This window comes from Lynx rufus, unplaced genomic scaffold (assembly GCF_022079265.1).
Source record: "Lynx rufus isolate CCGP_SWC_20201006 ecotype Redwood Valley unplaced genomic scaffold, mLynRuf1.p SCAF_4, whole genome shotgun sequence".
Classification (NCBI taxonomy): Eukaryota; Metazoa; Chordata; class Mammalia; order Carnivora; family Felidae; genus Lynx; species Lynx rufus.
Genome location: NW_025814856.1, coordinates 141,507,276 through 141,521,670, shown reverse-complemented (window position 1 = coordinate 141,521,670; position 14,395 = coordinate 141,507,276). Strand labels below are relative to the sequence as shown.

The 14,395-nt window shown below is 38.4% G+C and overlaps 1 protein-coding gene across 1 annotated transcript in view; it reads left to right on the top strand.

Annotated features, from left to right (window-relative positions):
• Positions 1-9,836: 9,836 nt before the first annotated feature.
• The window catches only part of IQUB (IQ motif and ubiquitin domain containing), a 53,006-nt gene continuing 48,447 nt past the window's right edge, over positions 9,837-14,395 (top strand). The window contains exons 1-2 of the mRNA XM_047094752.1: positions 9,837-10,260; positions 13,156-13,290. Of these exons, the coding sequence (XP_046950708.1) occupies positions 9,837-10,260; positions 13,156-13,290 (559 nt within the window). The remainder of the gene's footprint in view (positions 10,261-13,155; positions 13,291-14,395) is intronic.

Genomic DNA, 14,395 nt, shown 5'->3' with positions numbered 1-14,395 from the left:
TATATTATTTTTTATGAACATTCTTGGGTTGTTACTCCTCCCTGTACTATGTGGACTTTCCAAAACAGGTTCCATCCTGCTTACTTGACTTGTTTTGTCAAAGTAAATATACAGAATAAATAGGAACAGAGGTAGTAAACTGGATTTCATTTTGTGCAAAAATCTTCATATGGATTATAGGTAGATCTTGTTAATGGGGTAGGTATTTAAAAGGCATGGCTATGTTTATTTTTACACTTTTTACATTCATGTTTATTTTTACATTTACTAACTGCCATTCCAACTGCTCAGAGAACCTTACTGAACCTGATAGTTTTTTACTCCTATAAACTTCCAGATTAAGCTTTCCTGATCACTTTACAAATGATTTTATTTAAAGATCTTCAGTGTTGCTGAGTGGCTTCTAGACTAATTTTACTAATTTTCAGAATGGCCTATTTCAAATCTCCCTAGGCTTCTCATATTTCATTCAGATTAATCATACACCACATACTTCCAAAGAAAAAGCAGCTTATCAGTTTGAGCCTTGCAAACAAAAAGATGGCAGCAAAGTTGACGCCCCCTTTCTTCTATCTGGGTACTGAGTGCAGAATATTCAAATTTCTCCCATTCTTTCCTTTGGGATGGAAATGATTTACATCTAGGATGACCGTATAATTTTTCATTCAGCCTGTAAATGATTTTGAGAGAAGAAGTGTTAATACTTTCATAAGGATGGGATTCCGGGGTAGCTCGGTCGAGCATCTGACTCTTGATTTTGGCTCAGGTCATGATTCCAGGGTTGTGGGATCAAGACCTGCATTGGGCTCCATGCTGAACGTGGAGCCTGCTTAATACTCTGTCTCTCTCTCTCTCTCTCTCTCTGTCTCTCTGTCTCTCTCCCCCACTCATGTTCTCTCTCTCTAAAAGAAAAAAATTCCATAATGTAACAGGAATAAACTATGACTGTCACGGGCAAACAGGGTATGTGGCGCCCACTGGAGTAAGGCTCAGTTTTGAGGGCCGCCTTCCTTTCTACCCCAGAAGTTGGAAAAGTAGTCTTACCTGAATAGAAATGACAGGATGTCAGCAGTGGGCAGCCATTGTGAGCCACCAGGACTCAGGTTTCATTGTGTTTCTTCATTATCTGTTACTCTACTCCCTGCGCCCCTACCCCTCTCAGAATTGGGGGGATGGAAGAAAAGGAGTTTATCTTTGTCATTTCCTGTTCCAATCCTAAAGTGCAGTTACAGAAGTGAAGCTAATTGAGCTTTTCGCTGCAAAGCAGATTTATTTTCAAGCACAACGAGGATACTAGACAAAAGTGAAAGCAGTCTTCTGTCAAATGGAGATCAAGATTCTTAGGTAGCTGACTTTGGGACCTACTACAATGGGAAGGCTTGCTGTGTTGCCCTCGGAACTTGTCTCTACTTGATGCTGTAGCAGGCTTTTCAAACAGATACCCTTTGGGCCAGCTCTTCTAATTCCTTCTGCCCACCAGGACGGTATTCCAGATAGTCTGTGTTCTGTTTATCCAGGAACTCTCCCATGAAGTCTAAGAGATCAGTTCCACTGTTCTCAGAAGCTAAGGTCTTCGGGTCTTGCAGGACCTTGCTTCACACGTGCTCCAACTGCAGAGAAGACATCATCAGAGTTTGTATGCCACTTCCCAGTTCTTTACATCAGGCCCCAGTCACTGGAAGACAGATGGTACCCTCATGTTTTCTCTGTCAAAGGGAGGAAATCAACAATGTTCTGTATAAGAAAATTCCTACATACAGGCTAATACCAACCTTTGCCTTTCCCTCCCAGCCTCCGTGGTTACATAAACACTCCTATGCAAGTGTGTTGTGGGATCTAGGGTAAAGTAGCAAACCGCTGAACATACCATGAGTATTTTCCAACTGAGGGTAGAATATTCTTTAAAACTCAGTACTTAACTAATGGGATTGCTGCCCATGCTACAATAATAGTAATACTACCTTTTTGAGAACAAAGTAAATGAAAAGGTAGACGTTTGGTTTAGACGAGGATCAAGAGGTTTATTTCTAATAGAATTCACAAAAAATCAAAGTGGGAATGTGATGTGTGATTTGAGTTATTGATGGGGACCGGAGAAGTTTATTTAAAAGTGTTTATTTAGAGGGAATAAATCAAAACTCTAGTTAGTGAAGGAAAGTAGCTGACGATTGAGAAAAATAGTGAATTATAATAGGCTACCCCTAAATCCTAATGTCTTAACAACAGAAGTTTGTTTCTTGCTCATATTACAGGTCTAATGAGGGCTGACAGTTCTCGAAAGAGTCACTCAAGGGCTCTGAGCTGAGGATGATGCCATTTCAACACATGCTTCCATAGCCATAGGGCAGGAGATTTCTCATGATCTTCGAATATCATGTTTGTTTGTCTGCTTGCTTCCGGATGAACATTTTATGCATTTCTAATGATAAACATTACTGTTTTATAACAATATTTCATTTTACTTTCTTTTTCTATCACTGGACGGCTGATTCCTTTTCTCAGGGTAAAACAGATCTACAATCCCTACCTAAGTACCAGACTTCAAGAATGTTTGAATGGAAGCTTCTTTCATAATTCATTTGGAAGCAAAAGCTGACCTGAATTGGTCTTTATCTCACTTTAATGTGAATATGAATATATTTTTGTCACAGATTTAATGTATTTGATTCTGGACTACTTCCCCAGACCTACTGACAGTGTTACAGAATATACAGCATATGCTCACATTTCCTTTCAAAAATCTGCAAAATCTGAATTCAAACACATTTGTCCCTTAAAGTTTCAGAAAAAAGTTTTCAGAAAAAAAAAGCATATATATAGTTTCTTAACAAGCTCACAGAGGTATGGTCCAAACTTAATCCATATAAATAATTTCTAAAAGCATAATTTTCAGGTCCTTGGTTTTCTAAATTCTTCTAATATTTTTTTCTAATACATTCATTTATATCAAAATACATTTTGGCCTGGAGTAAACAATGAGAAATACTTTGAAATGTTTGATTTCATACAGCCACTAGGTGGCATCTTTGTAAAAATGGAAGCACATTAGGGGCGCCTGGGTGGCTCAGTCGGTTAAGCGTCGACTTCAGCTGATCTCACAGTTTGTGATCTCACAGTTCGTGAGTTCAAGCCCCATGTCGGGCTCTGTGCTGGCGGTTCAGAGCCCAAGGCTTGCTTCAGATTCTGTGTTTCCCTCTCTGCGCCCCTCCCCTGCTCACACTCTTTCTCTCTCTAAAAAATAAATAAACAAAAAAAAAATAATAAATAAAAGCACATTAAAAGAACTGTCTATTGTATAAATAAATACTGAGATAAGTAAAGGTGGATGTTTCACGAGAAATAAAGTTAAGTCATTTTGAGCAATAACTCCTGAGAAAATGCATAAGTTTATTGTGAAAAGTAAAATGTAAAATGAAATTTAAAAAATTACTTTTCCACTTTCAGAATTGAGATTCTTTTTCCTATTGGTTGTTTCAGCCTGCATTTACATTTATTTTGTAGAACCAAACAACTATATGTTTGTGTGTATATTTGTGTGTGTATGTATATGTATGTATGTATGTGTGTGTATGTGTGTGATTTTGATGTGTAATAGCCATTCCCACCTGTAGAGACTAACTCAGAAACCCACCAATTTAAGTTAGGCTCATATATTTTAAGACAGTTGTGTAAGATCATCTCCACAGCAAAGTATAAATAAAATATGAACGTATCATGGGTATCAAGTCACATTTAACACTGTGAAGTACTTCAAGTTTTCTATCACCAGGTTTTCCTTCCTCCATCTCCTGCCTCTATGCCTACACCTAACATGGAGGACAGCGAATGATAAATTTTAAAGAGACCCAGCACAGTGAGTGTTTAAAACCAATGGAATTCTCATTACTAGTAAAATTTAAGATACATTATGATTTTGGAGATGGCAATAGAAGAGTGGAAGAACTTGTTTACATATCTCCAATCACACCTGGTTTACCCATGAGAGACTAACCCTAGGGGTTATATGAATGCTTCCCCCTCTTTTCTCAGCTCTTTGTGAATATGTGGAATCATGAAGTGATTTAAACAAATTTGCTTTTATTTAAAACCATTATTAAAGCTGACTATATTTGAGAATATAATACATATTTTATATTGTTAACGCTGACTATATTTGAGAATATAATATATATTTTATATTGTTCTAGTAAGAAATTGTCATAAAATGGGATGAAGACATTGAGAAAAATGACATTGGACATTAAGAAGTTATTGGGGGGATGAGAATGTAATTTCAGTGGAACGGTATAAAGGACTGAAGACATTGAACATTATGAATGAAGAATGGACTTTTACTATCTACGACAAAATTTTTAATTTAATCAACTTTACGTGCCTTTTAACTATCAAAGTGTGTTAAACAACATAGAATAGTGGTTTAAAATTGAGGTCTGGAATCAGACTGTTTGGGTTTAATCCTGGCTCCCCACTAAACCTCTCTGAGCCTTAGTTTCCTCATTAAGTAAAACGAGGCTAATCACAATCCCTCTTTAATAAAAACCTTGTAAGGATTAAATTAGAAATATATGTGAAGTGCTTAGTAACAAAATACTTAATAAGTATTAGCTATTATTATGAAGCTACGTAATATCTGTCACAACATTTGCAACAGGAATATAATTGATCCTTCCCCCAATAATATGTGCTGCTTTAAAAACCTTCTTAATTTAAAGAATTTACAGTGATAGAAAAAAACCTTCATAATTCCGTGATTAACCAAAGCTTTGCTTCTCCTGACTTAAAAGAAGGAAGAGCTCCTGTCTCCCTTTTCTCTTTGGCTACCAGGAAGCTAAGAGCCAAGTTCTAATATTTACAAAAGCAAGCAGGCACGCATTGTGTACAACAATCTTCCCCTGTCAAGGTCTTCACTCTCACTTTATATTTACATATAATTACATTACACATAATACATTACATACCATTTTTTAGATCTATAAGCCAAACTGCTTTCAGCTTTTGGTTCGGAGAACTGTGCCCTACCGCGAGTTTAAGCGAGAGTCTGGAGGGTAGCGGCCGATTCACTTTAGGACGTAGGTACCCAGCACAGAAAAACCCTGCCGCCAGCTTTCTCCTCCTCGCCCCCAATTCCGCCCAGGTCCCGCTCAGATCCGGTTCAGGACCCGCTTCAGGTCCAGCTCCTCCCTTCGCCACACCCCTCCTCCCGCCCCTCGCCCCTAGCTCCGCCCCTCTCCTTCCCTCCCCCGCTTTTCTTTCCAGCGCGGGCACCGCCTCTTCTCGCGTGAGCGGGGCGGGGCGGGAGGAGGTGGCGCCGGGGCCGTTGCTAGGATATGGCCGGCAACAGAATGTGGCGGGTGCGGACGCTGCTTCCTCTGAGAGATTTTTGAGAAACCTGTGCGACCCAAGTAGCTGCTTTTCTGAGTCAGGTAGGAGGACAGGTTCTGGCTGCCCTCCCTTGGCCCCACCCTCAGACCGGTCTTGAACCGGTGACAGGCGCTGAACTCCCAGAACTTTGTACGGGGCGCTGATCCCTCCTGGGCTCTCGGGACTGCTTGGCCGCTGGACACTGTTCCACCTTTGCTTCAGAAACCGTGCAAAGCATCCCATCTTTCTTAGTTCCTTTTCTGGCTCTGGATCTCAGGTTTGGGATTCGGAAGCAGCAGCAGCAAGGCGGGAGGTGTACCTCATCTTCCACCCGGAGTGCTTATCACGGTAGTAGTAGTAGTAGGTAGGCATCCATGGGGACCATTTTGAGTCTTTTCTAAATAGAAGGCTTTCATGCTTTCCTCCTTGGCACTCTCCTCTCCACCCACGGTCTTTGCTGTACCTCTTAAAAAACGTAAAAATTACACAGGTTTATTTGGTAGAAGGCAAAACTGGATCCCAGCCTTACTGGTTCCATCAACATTCTATATATATCAGTGAAATCATGCAAACTGTAAGTGAAAGGGGGACATTTTTGTATGCAATCATCATAGAGACTACTTTGGACAATGTTTTTAAAGATGAAAACATTTAAGTTTGGGTAGGTAGGGGTAAAAGTGATAAAAAGTTCAAACAGTAAAAAGACTGTGCAGTGAAAATCTGTTTTATGCTTCAAGGACCCGGCCTTGAGACAGTAGTGTGTTATTGAGACCATCTGGACTGGATTCCTGACCGAACCCAGTAAAGGTCCTGTATAAACTCTTTAAGATTCTGGCTGGTGGGTCCAGAGATCTACTGTCTTGCAGCTGCCAAAGATAAGCCTTGTTTGTAAGTTCCCTTGCCACCTACCATTCTGGAATGCTGCCTCTTTCTTTGGTTTCTCCTTGCGTTCCACGTATGGGGCTCAGTTTCGGATTTAACCCCGGGGAACTCTAGAGGTTGTAAACCAACAGCTTTGCTTTTTTACTTAATTGAATCGTAAAGTATGTAACTTTTAGAATTGGCTTAGCATAGTTCATTTGAGATTTGCCCATGTTGTATCAATAGTTTATTCCTTTTTTTATTGATGAGTAGTATTCCATTTTATGAGTGTCTCGTATGTGCAGCCATGCCTCAACTAAGGAACATTTGTGTTGTTTCCAGTCTTTGGTGATTAAGAATAAAGCCTTTATGGGGCACCTCGGTGGCTCAGTCGGTTAAGCATCTGACTTCAGGTCAGGTCATGATCTCAGGGTTTGTGGATTCCAGCCCCGAGTCAGACTCTGTGCTGACAGCTTGGAGCTCGGAGCCTGGAGCCTGCTTTGGATTCTGTGTCTCCTCCCTTCCCCCCCCCCCCCCCCGCCGCTCTCTCTCTGCCCCTCTCTTGCTCACGCACTGTCTCTTTCTCCCAAAAGTAAACATTTAAAAACTCAAAAAAGAATAAAGCATTTATAGACTTTTGTATACAGATTTTGTAGGTGTGTAGTTTTTCATTCCCTCTGGGTAAAGGACACAGATTGCTGGGTCATATGATAAGCATATATTTAATTTTATAAGAAAACTGACAGTTATTTTAAGTGCCATACAATTTTCGTTTCCACCATCAAGGTATAAGAAGTCCACTTGTCTTCACACTCACTAGCACTTGCTATTGTTGGGCTAAAAATATATATATATTTGAAGTTCCCTTTCTTTAATAACGAATGACATTGAGCATCTTCTCACGTGCTTGTTCTCAGGCCAGGGCTAGAATGAGGCAACTGGGTCCCAAACTTAGGAGTCATCTATTTTTAGGTGCACCTGCAACTATAGCACAGCGCGGGTGCTGCATTGCTCCTGTGCCGCTCTAGTCTTGACCCCGCTTATTTGTCTTCTGAAGGATATTCTTTGTTGACTTACCTGTTTAAATATTTTACTCATTTTTAAACTACTATTCTTTTCTTGTTGAGTTTTGAGAGTTCTCTATATATTCTGGTTACAAGTCCTTGATCAGATATGAGCTTTGTAAAAAATTGCCCCCCGGGCTATGATTTGTCTTTTTATTCTTCTAGGTGTGTTTTTAGAAGAGCAAAGGTTCTTGATTTTGTTGTTATTGCTGTTTTAGAAGAGGACATCTTGGCCATTTTAGCGGGGGGAGGATGACCCACCAGACGGAGACAAAAGCATTACCTCAGCCTCTCCGAAGGAATGGGAGGACTATGTTTGCCAGGAATCAGGGCTTCCTTATGAGACTCTTTCTAATCAGGCCATTATGCCCCCATTATGGGAGAAAATAACCAAAAGGAAGATTTTTTTTTTTTGTAAGTGACAGCCTAAAGAAGTTTCTTGAATGTTTTAAAAATTGAGCTTTTGTTCAGTTTTTTTTTTCTCATTTCACTTTTTCTCTTTATTGTTTTGGAATTTTAAACCTTTATCTCAGCTCTTTTATTGGTTGTACTTGAAATTCACCTATGCGTATTTAATTTAACAAAGTCTAGGGTTAAGAATATCATATCCCTCAATTTTGTAAATAGTATAAGGATTTGAGAACAGCTCATGCTCATCTTTCCCTTCCTAATTACATATTACTATTGTCTAATATTTCAATTTTCTGTTATTTTGTGTTGACAGTATTTGTTTGGGGTTTACCCGTATGTTTATAATTTATTTGTTCACCTCTCCTTTTGCACTTTGGACTTGGTTGAGCCCATTTTCCTCCATCAAATGTATCCTTTACAAGTCCTTAGAGTAGATACCTTGGTGGTAACTTATTTGTTAAGTGTTTCAAAAGATAATTTTGCTAAGTGCACAGTTTTAGGTTGATAGTTCTCTTCTTTTAATTAGTCCATCGTTGCCGTGGCTTCTATATTTCTGATGAGAAATCTACAGTGAGTTTACTTTTCTCCTTTGTATTAATGTTAGCAAATGAATGTAATTCAAAACCATAGATGATATGTACTTTATCACTGTATGCTTTCCAGACCTTCTCTTTGTTATTCTGTAATGTAATTACAACATATATGGCTTTGAATTGTGTTTACTTACCCTGTTAAGTGCATATTTATGTTATGCTTCTTGGGTCTTTGGATCCATATTTTTTATCAGCTTTGTGAAATTCTCAGCCATTACCTTTAAAAATATCTTCTCTCTTCCATCTTTTTGTTTTCTCTGGGATTCCAATGTGACCTATACTAGATCAGGGGCTGGCAGACTCTTTCTGAAAAGGGCTTCTCAGGCCACGCGCAATCTCTGTTGCATATTCTTCGTTGTTTTTTATTTTCAAGTACAAAACCATTCTCAGCTCACAGTAAGATCTACTTACCAGTAAAATAGGCTAGACTTTCTTTTTCTCTTTTGCATGGCCCTTAATCTCATACTTTTCATCTCCTTATCTCTTTGCAGCATTCTATATAAAATCTTTTTATTTATCTTCTAGTTTATTAATAATTCTCTCTTGAACTCTAATGCTATGTTCATTGAATTCCATAAGTATATATTTTTATTCCAGATATTCCATACTTTTGGAAATTTGTCATCTAGTAGACAGAGAACTTCACTGACTAACGTTATTTTTTTTCTCTATAAGGATTTGTGCTTAACGTGTTAGCCCTAAACACAACCTTCCCATCTCACTACCTGTCCAAGTTCTAGTCTGCCCCCTGCTGGGCCATTTCTCCCATCCTCCCTTCCGTCCTCCCTTCCACCCTCCCCTCCTGGCTGCCAGCTTTTTAAGGTAGGCTTCCTGCTCTGCTGGCTCTTCACCGCTCTGATTCAGCTCCTGCCCCTGCAGCCTGGCTGTTGGCTGCCCTAGGCCACCCTGGGCCCAAGCTCCTGGATGCTGTCATACTGTCTCCCAAGCCAAAGCTCTTGGTTGCTGTAGCTCAGGCCCTAGCCAGCTCCAAGATCCTCCCACAGTTTGTTGACATGTTTGTTCTGGGGAACAGAGGTCATTGGACCTCTGCTACAATTTGTGAGAGCAAAGCTACCACAAAGAGTGTTTACTATCTGGGGTACGGTTGCTGTGGAGCCGGCAGAATCCTTGGAGCTTCTAATCAATTGTAACCTCAGAAGCATAAATCCTGTGTTAGGTTGTGTTTAGAAAAAAAAAAAAAAAAAAAAAAAAACAAAAACTATTCAAATAAGTCCTTTCACAAGGCATTGTTCATTGACTAAGGAAGAGGTGACAATATGTTTTAAAATATTTTTAAATATGTTCTTGACAGTAGATCTTTCTCAAATTTATTGTGCTTTGAGGTCCTTTTGGTGTAATTTTTACTTTCTGTGTTGTTTTTATTAAAAAATTCACCAGTGTTTTTACCTGATGCCATTGCTAAAATAATCAGTATTTTTAAAAAATAATGAGCAACATTGCACTATATATACCAGCAATGAATTTGATATTTGGTATAGAAATTTTTATGTGTAATAAATGTATTTATGTTTCTTGGTTCAGGAAAATGTCTGATCAGAAAGAAGAATTTGTTGCTCAGAATACTGTTAATGCATCAGAAGAAAATGATGATGCTCTTGAGACTATCAATATTCCGGTTCCCTCAGAAGAGCTTCCGGAGTCCGATCAAACTGAAGATAATGAATCTGAAGTAGAACTGTCTGGTGAGGGCCATGGCACACATGCTGAGGAGGAAAGTAGCCAGAGGTTACCAAGCCTGGAACCAAACGACGAAGAACAACCTGTGGGAGAGGTTATGTTGCCCAAACACGCTTCATATTCTCCAAGACATTCTCCAAAGCACTATCGAACTGAATATGATAATGCAATGCTGCCAGCCAGAGGGTATTCTGGATCTCTGACACTTCTGAATAAAATAAAGGCCATAAAGGAATCTCTGAAAACATCAATGAAAGATTCCTTAGCAACAGGTATTACCTAGGGAAGATAGGATATTCTGTACCTCATGTCGAAGAACGTTTACTTTTTAAAATTTGTTTTTGTTTAAGGTTTGTTTTATATGTGATATTACATACTTTCCCTATCCCTTTCCCTTATCCACAAAACTTCTGTAGCTACTGCCACTGCATTGCTAATTATGTGTGAAGCTTCTCTATTGTGCAGGCTACTATTTTCCCTAAATAGATGAGCACTATTAAACTTTAAGTTGATGCTGATCTGTTTTTCCTAAGTGAAGTAGGTTTTTTAAATGTTTAGGGACCTTGGAAAATGGTGGACAAATTGTTGAGTATAACTGTCATTCTTTGAGATGCCTCTTTGGAATTGATTCTTCATAGCTGGCAAGAAAGAGTTGGAATGGGACTTGACTCCAGAGAGCCTAGTTCTATCTCTAGTGGTCATTCCTCACATCTTGTTACTTTTACATATTTCTAGACTTCTGTTTAGTGTTAACTTTATATTTAGCTTCAGAAAAACTGTCGTTGTCTTGCATTATAGGTTAATTTTAAAGGCATAATGTTGATGCCATGTAGGAGTCATTACTACGTGGTTAGTAACAAAGCCAAAGTGGAGTGGCAAGAAGGGGGCTGCACATAGAACCATCCTAGTTGGGTGATTCACTGATTGCTCCTCCTCTTTCTTGTCCATAAGTTTTGAAATTGTTCATCCATAGGGTGAAGAACATGGGCTATCATTTAACAATTAAATAGCAGCTTAGTTTGGCTGGTAAAATGTAGCTTTTGAATCCAGTGGGGGCAGTGTACCCTTGTGTGGCACATCAATACAAGTAAAGAATGAGAAGGAGGAAAGAGAAGAAAGTAATCAAGCCCAATTATACGTAACTGAAGCTGTTATCCTTCAGTTTCATTATTCACAATAAATTTAGGCTCCATTTGTTTGTTTATTTATTTTTTAAAGTAATCTGTACACCCAACGTGGGTCTCGAACTCATAACCCTGAAATCAAGAGTCGCATGCTCTACCAGCTGAGCTAGCCAGGCACCCCTGGGCTCTATTTTTTGATATTTCTGTGATTTCCTGATACTTTAGCTTTTAACAAACACATGGTGATTAAGATAAAGTTGTCTTGGTCCTGTACTTCCTGAGACTTGTGAGTCTCCTTCACATACCACTCCTTCCCAAAGCTTAGGAAGTCACTGCTATGAAAATTTTTAAATATATTAACCATAGAATTTTGAATCCATAAAACAGCTAAAATAGCCTTCTGATAATATCTGTGAAAGTGTTTTCTTTGTTGATAGCTGTGAAAACAAGTTTTAACAATCTCAACCTTAACATTGACAATACCTAGTTAAATTTCATTCTGAGATTTAAAAAAAAAATTTTTTTTAATGTTTATTTTTGAGAGATTGAGAGACAGAGTATCAGTGGGGGAGGAGCAGAGAGAGAGGGAGACGCCGAGTCTGGAGCAGGCTCCAGACTCTGAGCTGTCAGCACAGAGCCTGACGTGGGGCTCGAACCCAGGTACCATGAAATCATGACCTGAGCTGAAGTCGGACGCTCAACCGACTGAGTCACCCAGGCGCCCCTCATTCTGAGATTATTAATAAATGTCTCATTTAGCTTTATGAAAATTGTCATGTGTCAGGCATCTAGAAGTATACAAAACTTTTTTGGCCTACAGTGTGCACTCTACCCTCCAACTTACTTATTACATCTTCTCCATTATAAAGTCTATAGATGTAAAAGAAGAATGTTTACCCTAGTATAATCAGCTTTTAAATACTATGTTTCCCTCCTATAATTTGTGAACAGATAATTATTTTATAATAAGTTTTTTGTTATCAACATGTGTCTTGATTTCCTATTTTATAGAATGTGTAATGAACCGTATAATGTCCATTTTTGTGAAAAGTAGATTTGTGTGCAGTTATTCTAGATGTTTGTAATGAACAGTGATTTCCTGCCTTGCATTTTGGCAATATAGACATAAATCAATTATGGGAGGAAGAATGGGGTACCTGGGCGGCTCAGTCAGTTAGGCGCCCGACTCTTGGTTTCAGCTCAGGTCATGATCTTGTGGTTTGTGAGTTCGAGGCTCACATTGGGCTCTGTACTGACAGTGTGGAGTCTGCTTGAGATTCTCTTTCCCTCTGTCTGTACCTCCTCTGCTCACTTGCTCTCTCTCTCTCTCTCTCAAAATAAATACACATTTAAAAAATTATGGGAAGAGGAATGGACTTAGTATTAGACACCTTCTATTTTGAAAATTTCTTTATTGACTTTTCTTAACTTCATGAATAATCACTGATTTACTAATGCATACTATCAATGTGTAATCGAAGTATGCACGTTCATAAGTTCAGGGACACCCTCTAGGTCTTAGGGTCTCCCCTTCCAATACTCAGTACACAGAAATGCTTGAGTTTCTGAGATGCTCCTGTGTTTATATCTGAGTAATGTAATACCAGATACCAATACCAAATTAGTACCAAATAATACAGTATAACACCAGATATTGGAAATCTTTAAAAGTAGTTTAGCTTTCTTTCTTTCTTATTTCTTGTGGTATTTTGAGCAAAGAGGTAATCCTGAAAGTGCATTGATCCTCATAGCAGAGATTGGAATAATGATCTGAACTTTTAAGCTAGAGTTGGGGAAGCAGGTATTGACTACTGATGCTAATTCTTGAGATTCTGAGTTAATTTTCAAAACCAAAACTGAATGTCACTTCTCATAGCATTTGAAAAGTAACTCTTATCATGGAGGTACAGTGGGGGAACATGGCAGAGGCAACCTGCATTCTATGTGGTTAAAAATTGTCCCATAATTTTCTATCTGCTTATGCACTGGGTTGCTGACCCTTGCTTTTGACTATGATTCTTTCTTTTCTCTTTTTATCTACAGTAAAAGTTGTACTTTTTCCTGTGGGCCAGGAAATTATAATGCCTTTTAAAATAGATTCCATTGTAAAGTACCTCAAGGATCATTTTTCATACGTATTAAGTATCCCATCTAACGTACTGCAGATGAGATATTCAGGTAAGCTTGGAAGCGAATAAAACTTATCAAGACTTCTTTAGTTTTAATGTGTAGATAAACAAGATCTTTAATTTGTTAAATGAAATATCTTGATATTTACTATTTGAACATTATGTTGTGATTATACATTCATTCAACTCATTTTTATTGAGTACATACTTGTTCTAAATACTTTGCTAAGAACTGAAGATGTAGAGAAACATGAAACAAAACTTTGTCGGTTTACAGACTAGTCACAAAGATGATATATGCAATAGTTAACCACATAATGTGCAAATGTTTTAATGGAGATATGCTCAAAAAGCTGTGAGAACAGAGAGGAAGGAAACCGGGAGGTTCTAGAAAGCTTCATTTAATAAAAGTGACAATACGTGAGCTGAGTCCCAAAGAGGTGAGAAAACCTGGGACTTCAGGGAAGTGGTAAGAAGTTTAGAGTGGCTGGAAGTAGATGCTGTGTGGTGAGTAGGAGGCAATGAGGTTGAAAGAAGTGGATAAGGATGAGCATGTATAAAATAAGAAGAGGCCTGAAAATGATTTATCTGTCAGTCCTTATACAGTCAGGTGAATTCACATTCCCTGATGTTCAAGTTTACTTATATTTTGTGGGCAATATTGGACAGCCCACTTTATAGTAGCTTTGTGTCATGGGAGGATTTAGTCTTTGTAACTGTGATATAATTAGTAAAACCATGATAGTTAAATAAATGTTTCTATAGAATATGTCTGCACAGATCCTAATATTTTCATTTTAAAAGTTTTGGTACTAACTTAAAAAGATGCCACCAAAAAGTTTCCAGGGAAATAAGAACATTTTTTGTGTGTGGGAAAATACTAAATACTAAAAAGGATTAAGCCACACCTGTTAAGTTCCTCCTTGTCAAATCAGAGAAAATAATCAGTTCAATTTCAAAATTATTTTTAGAAAACTATTATAATGAATGTGCTGTAATACTAAGATGTGCTTCTCCTAGTACTAGAATTGGAGTTCAAATTGGGACTAAGCCTACTATACAAACTAGAGGAATGAAGAGAAGCTTAAAAGTTCAGATCATTATTCCAATCTCTGCTATGAGGATCAATGCACTTTCAGGATTACCTCTTTGCT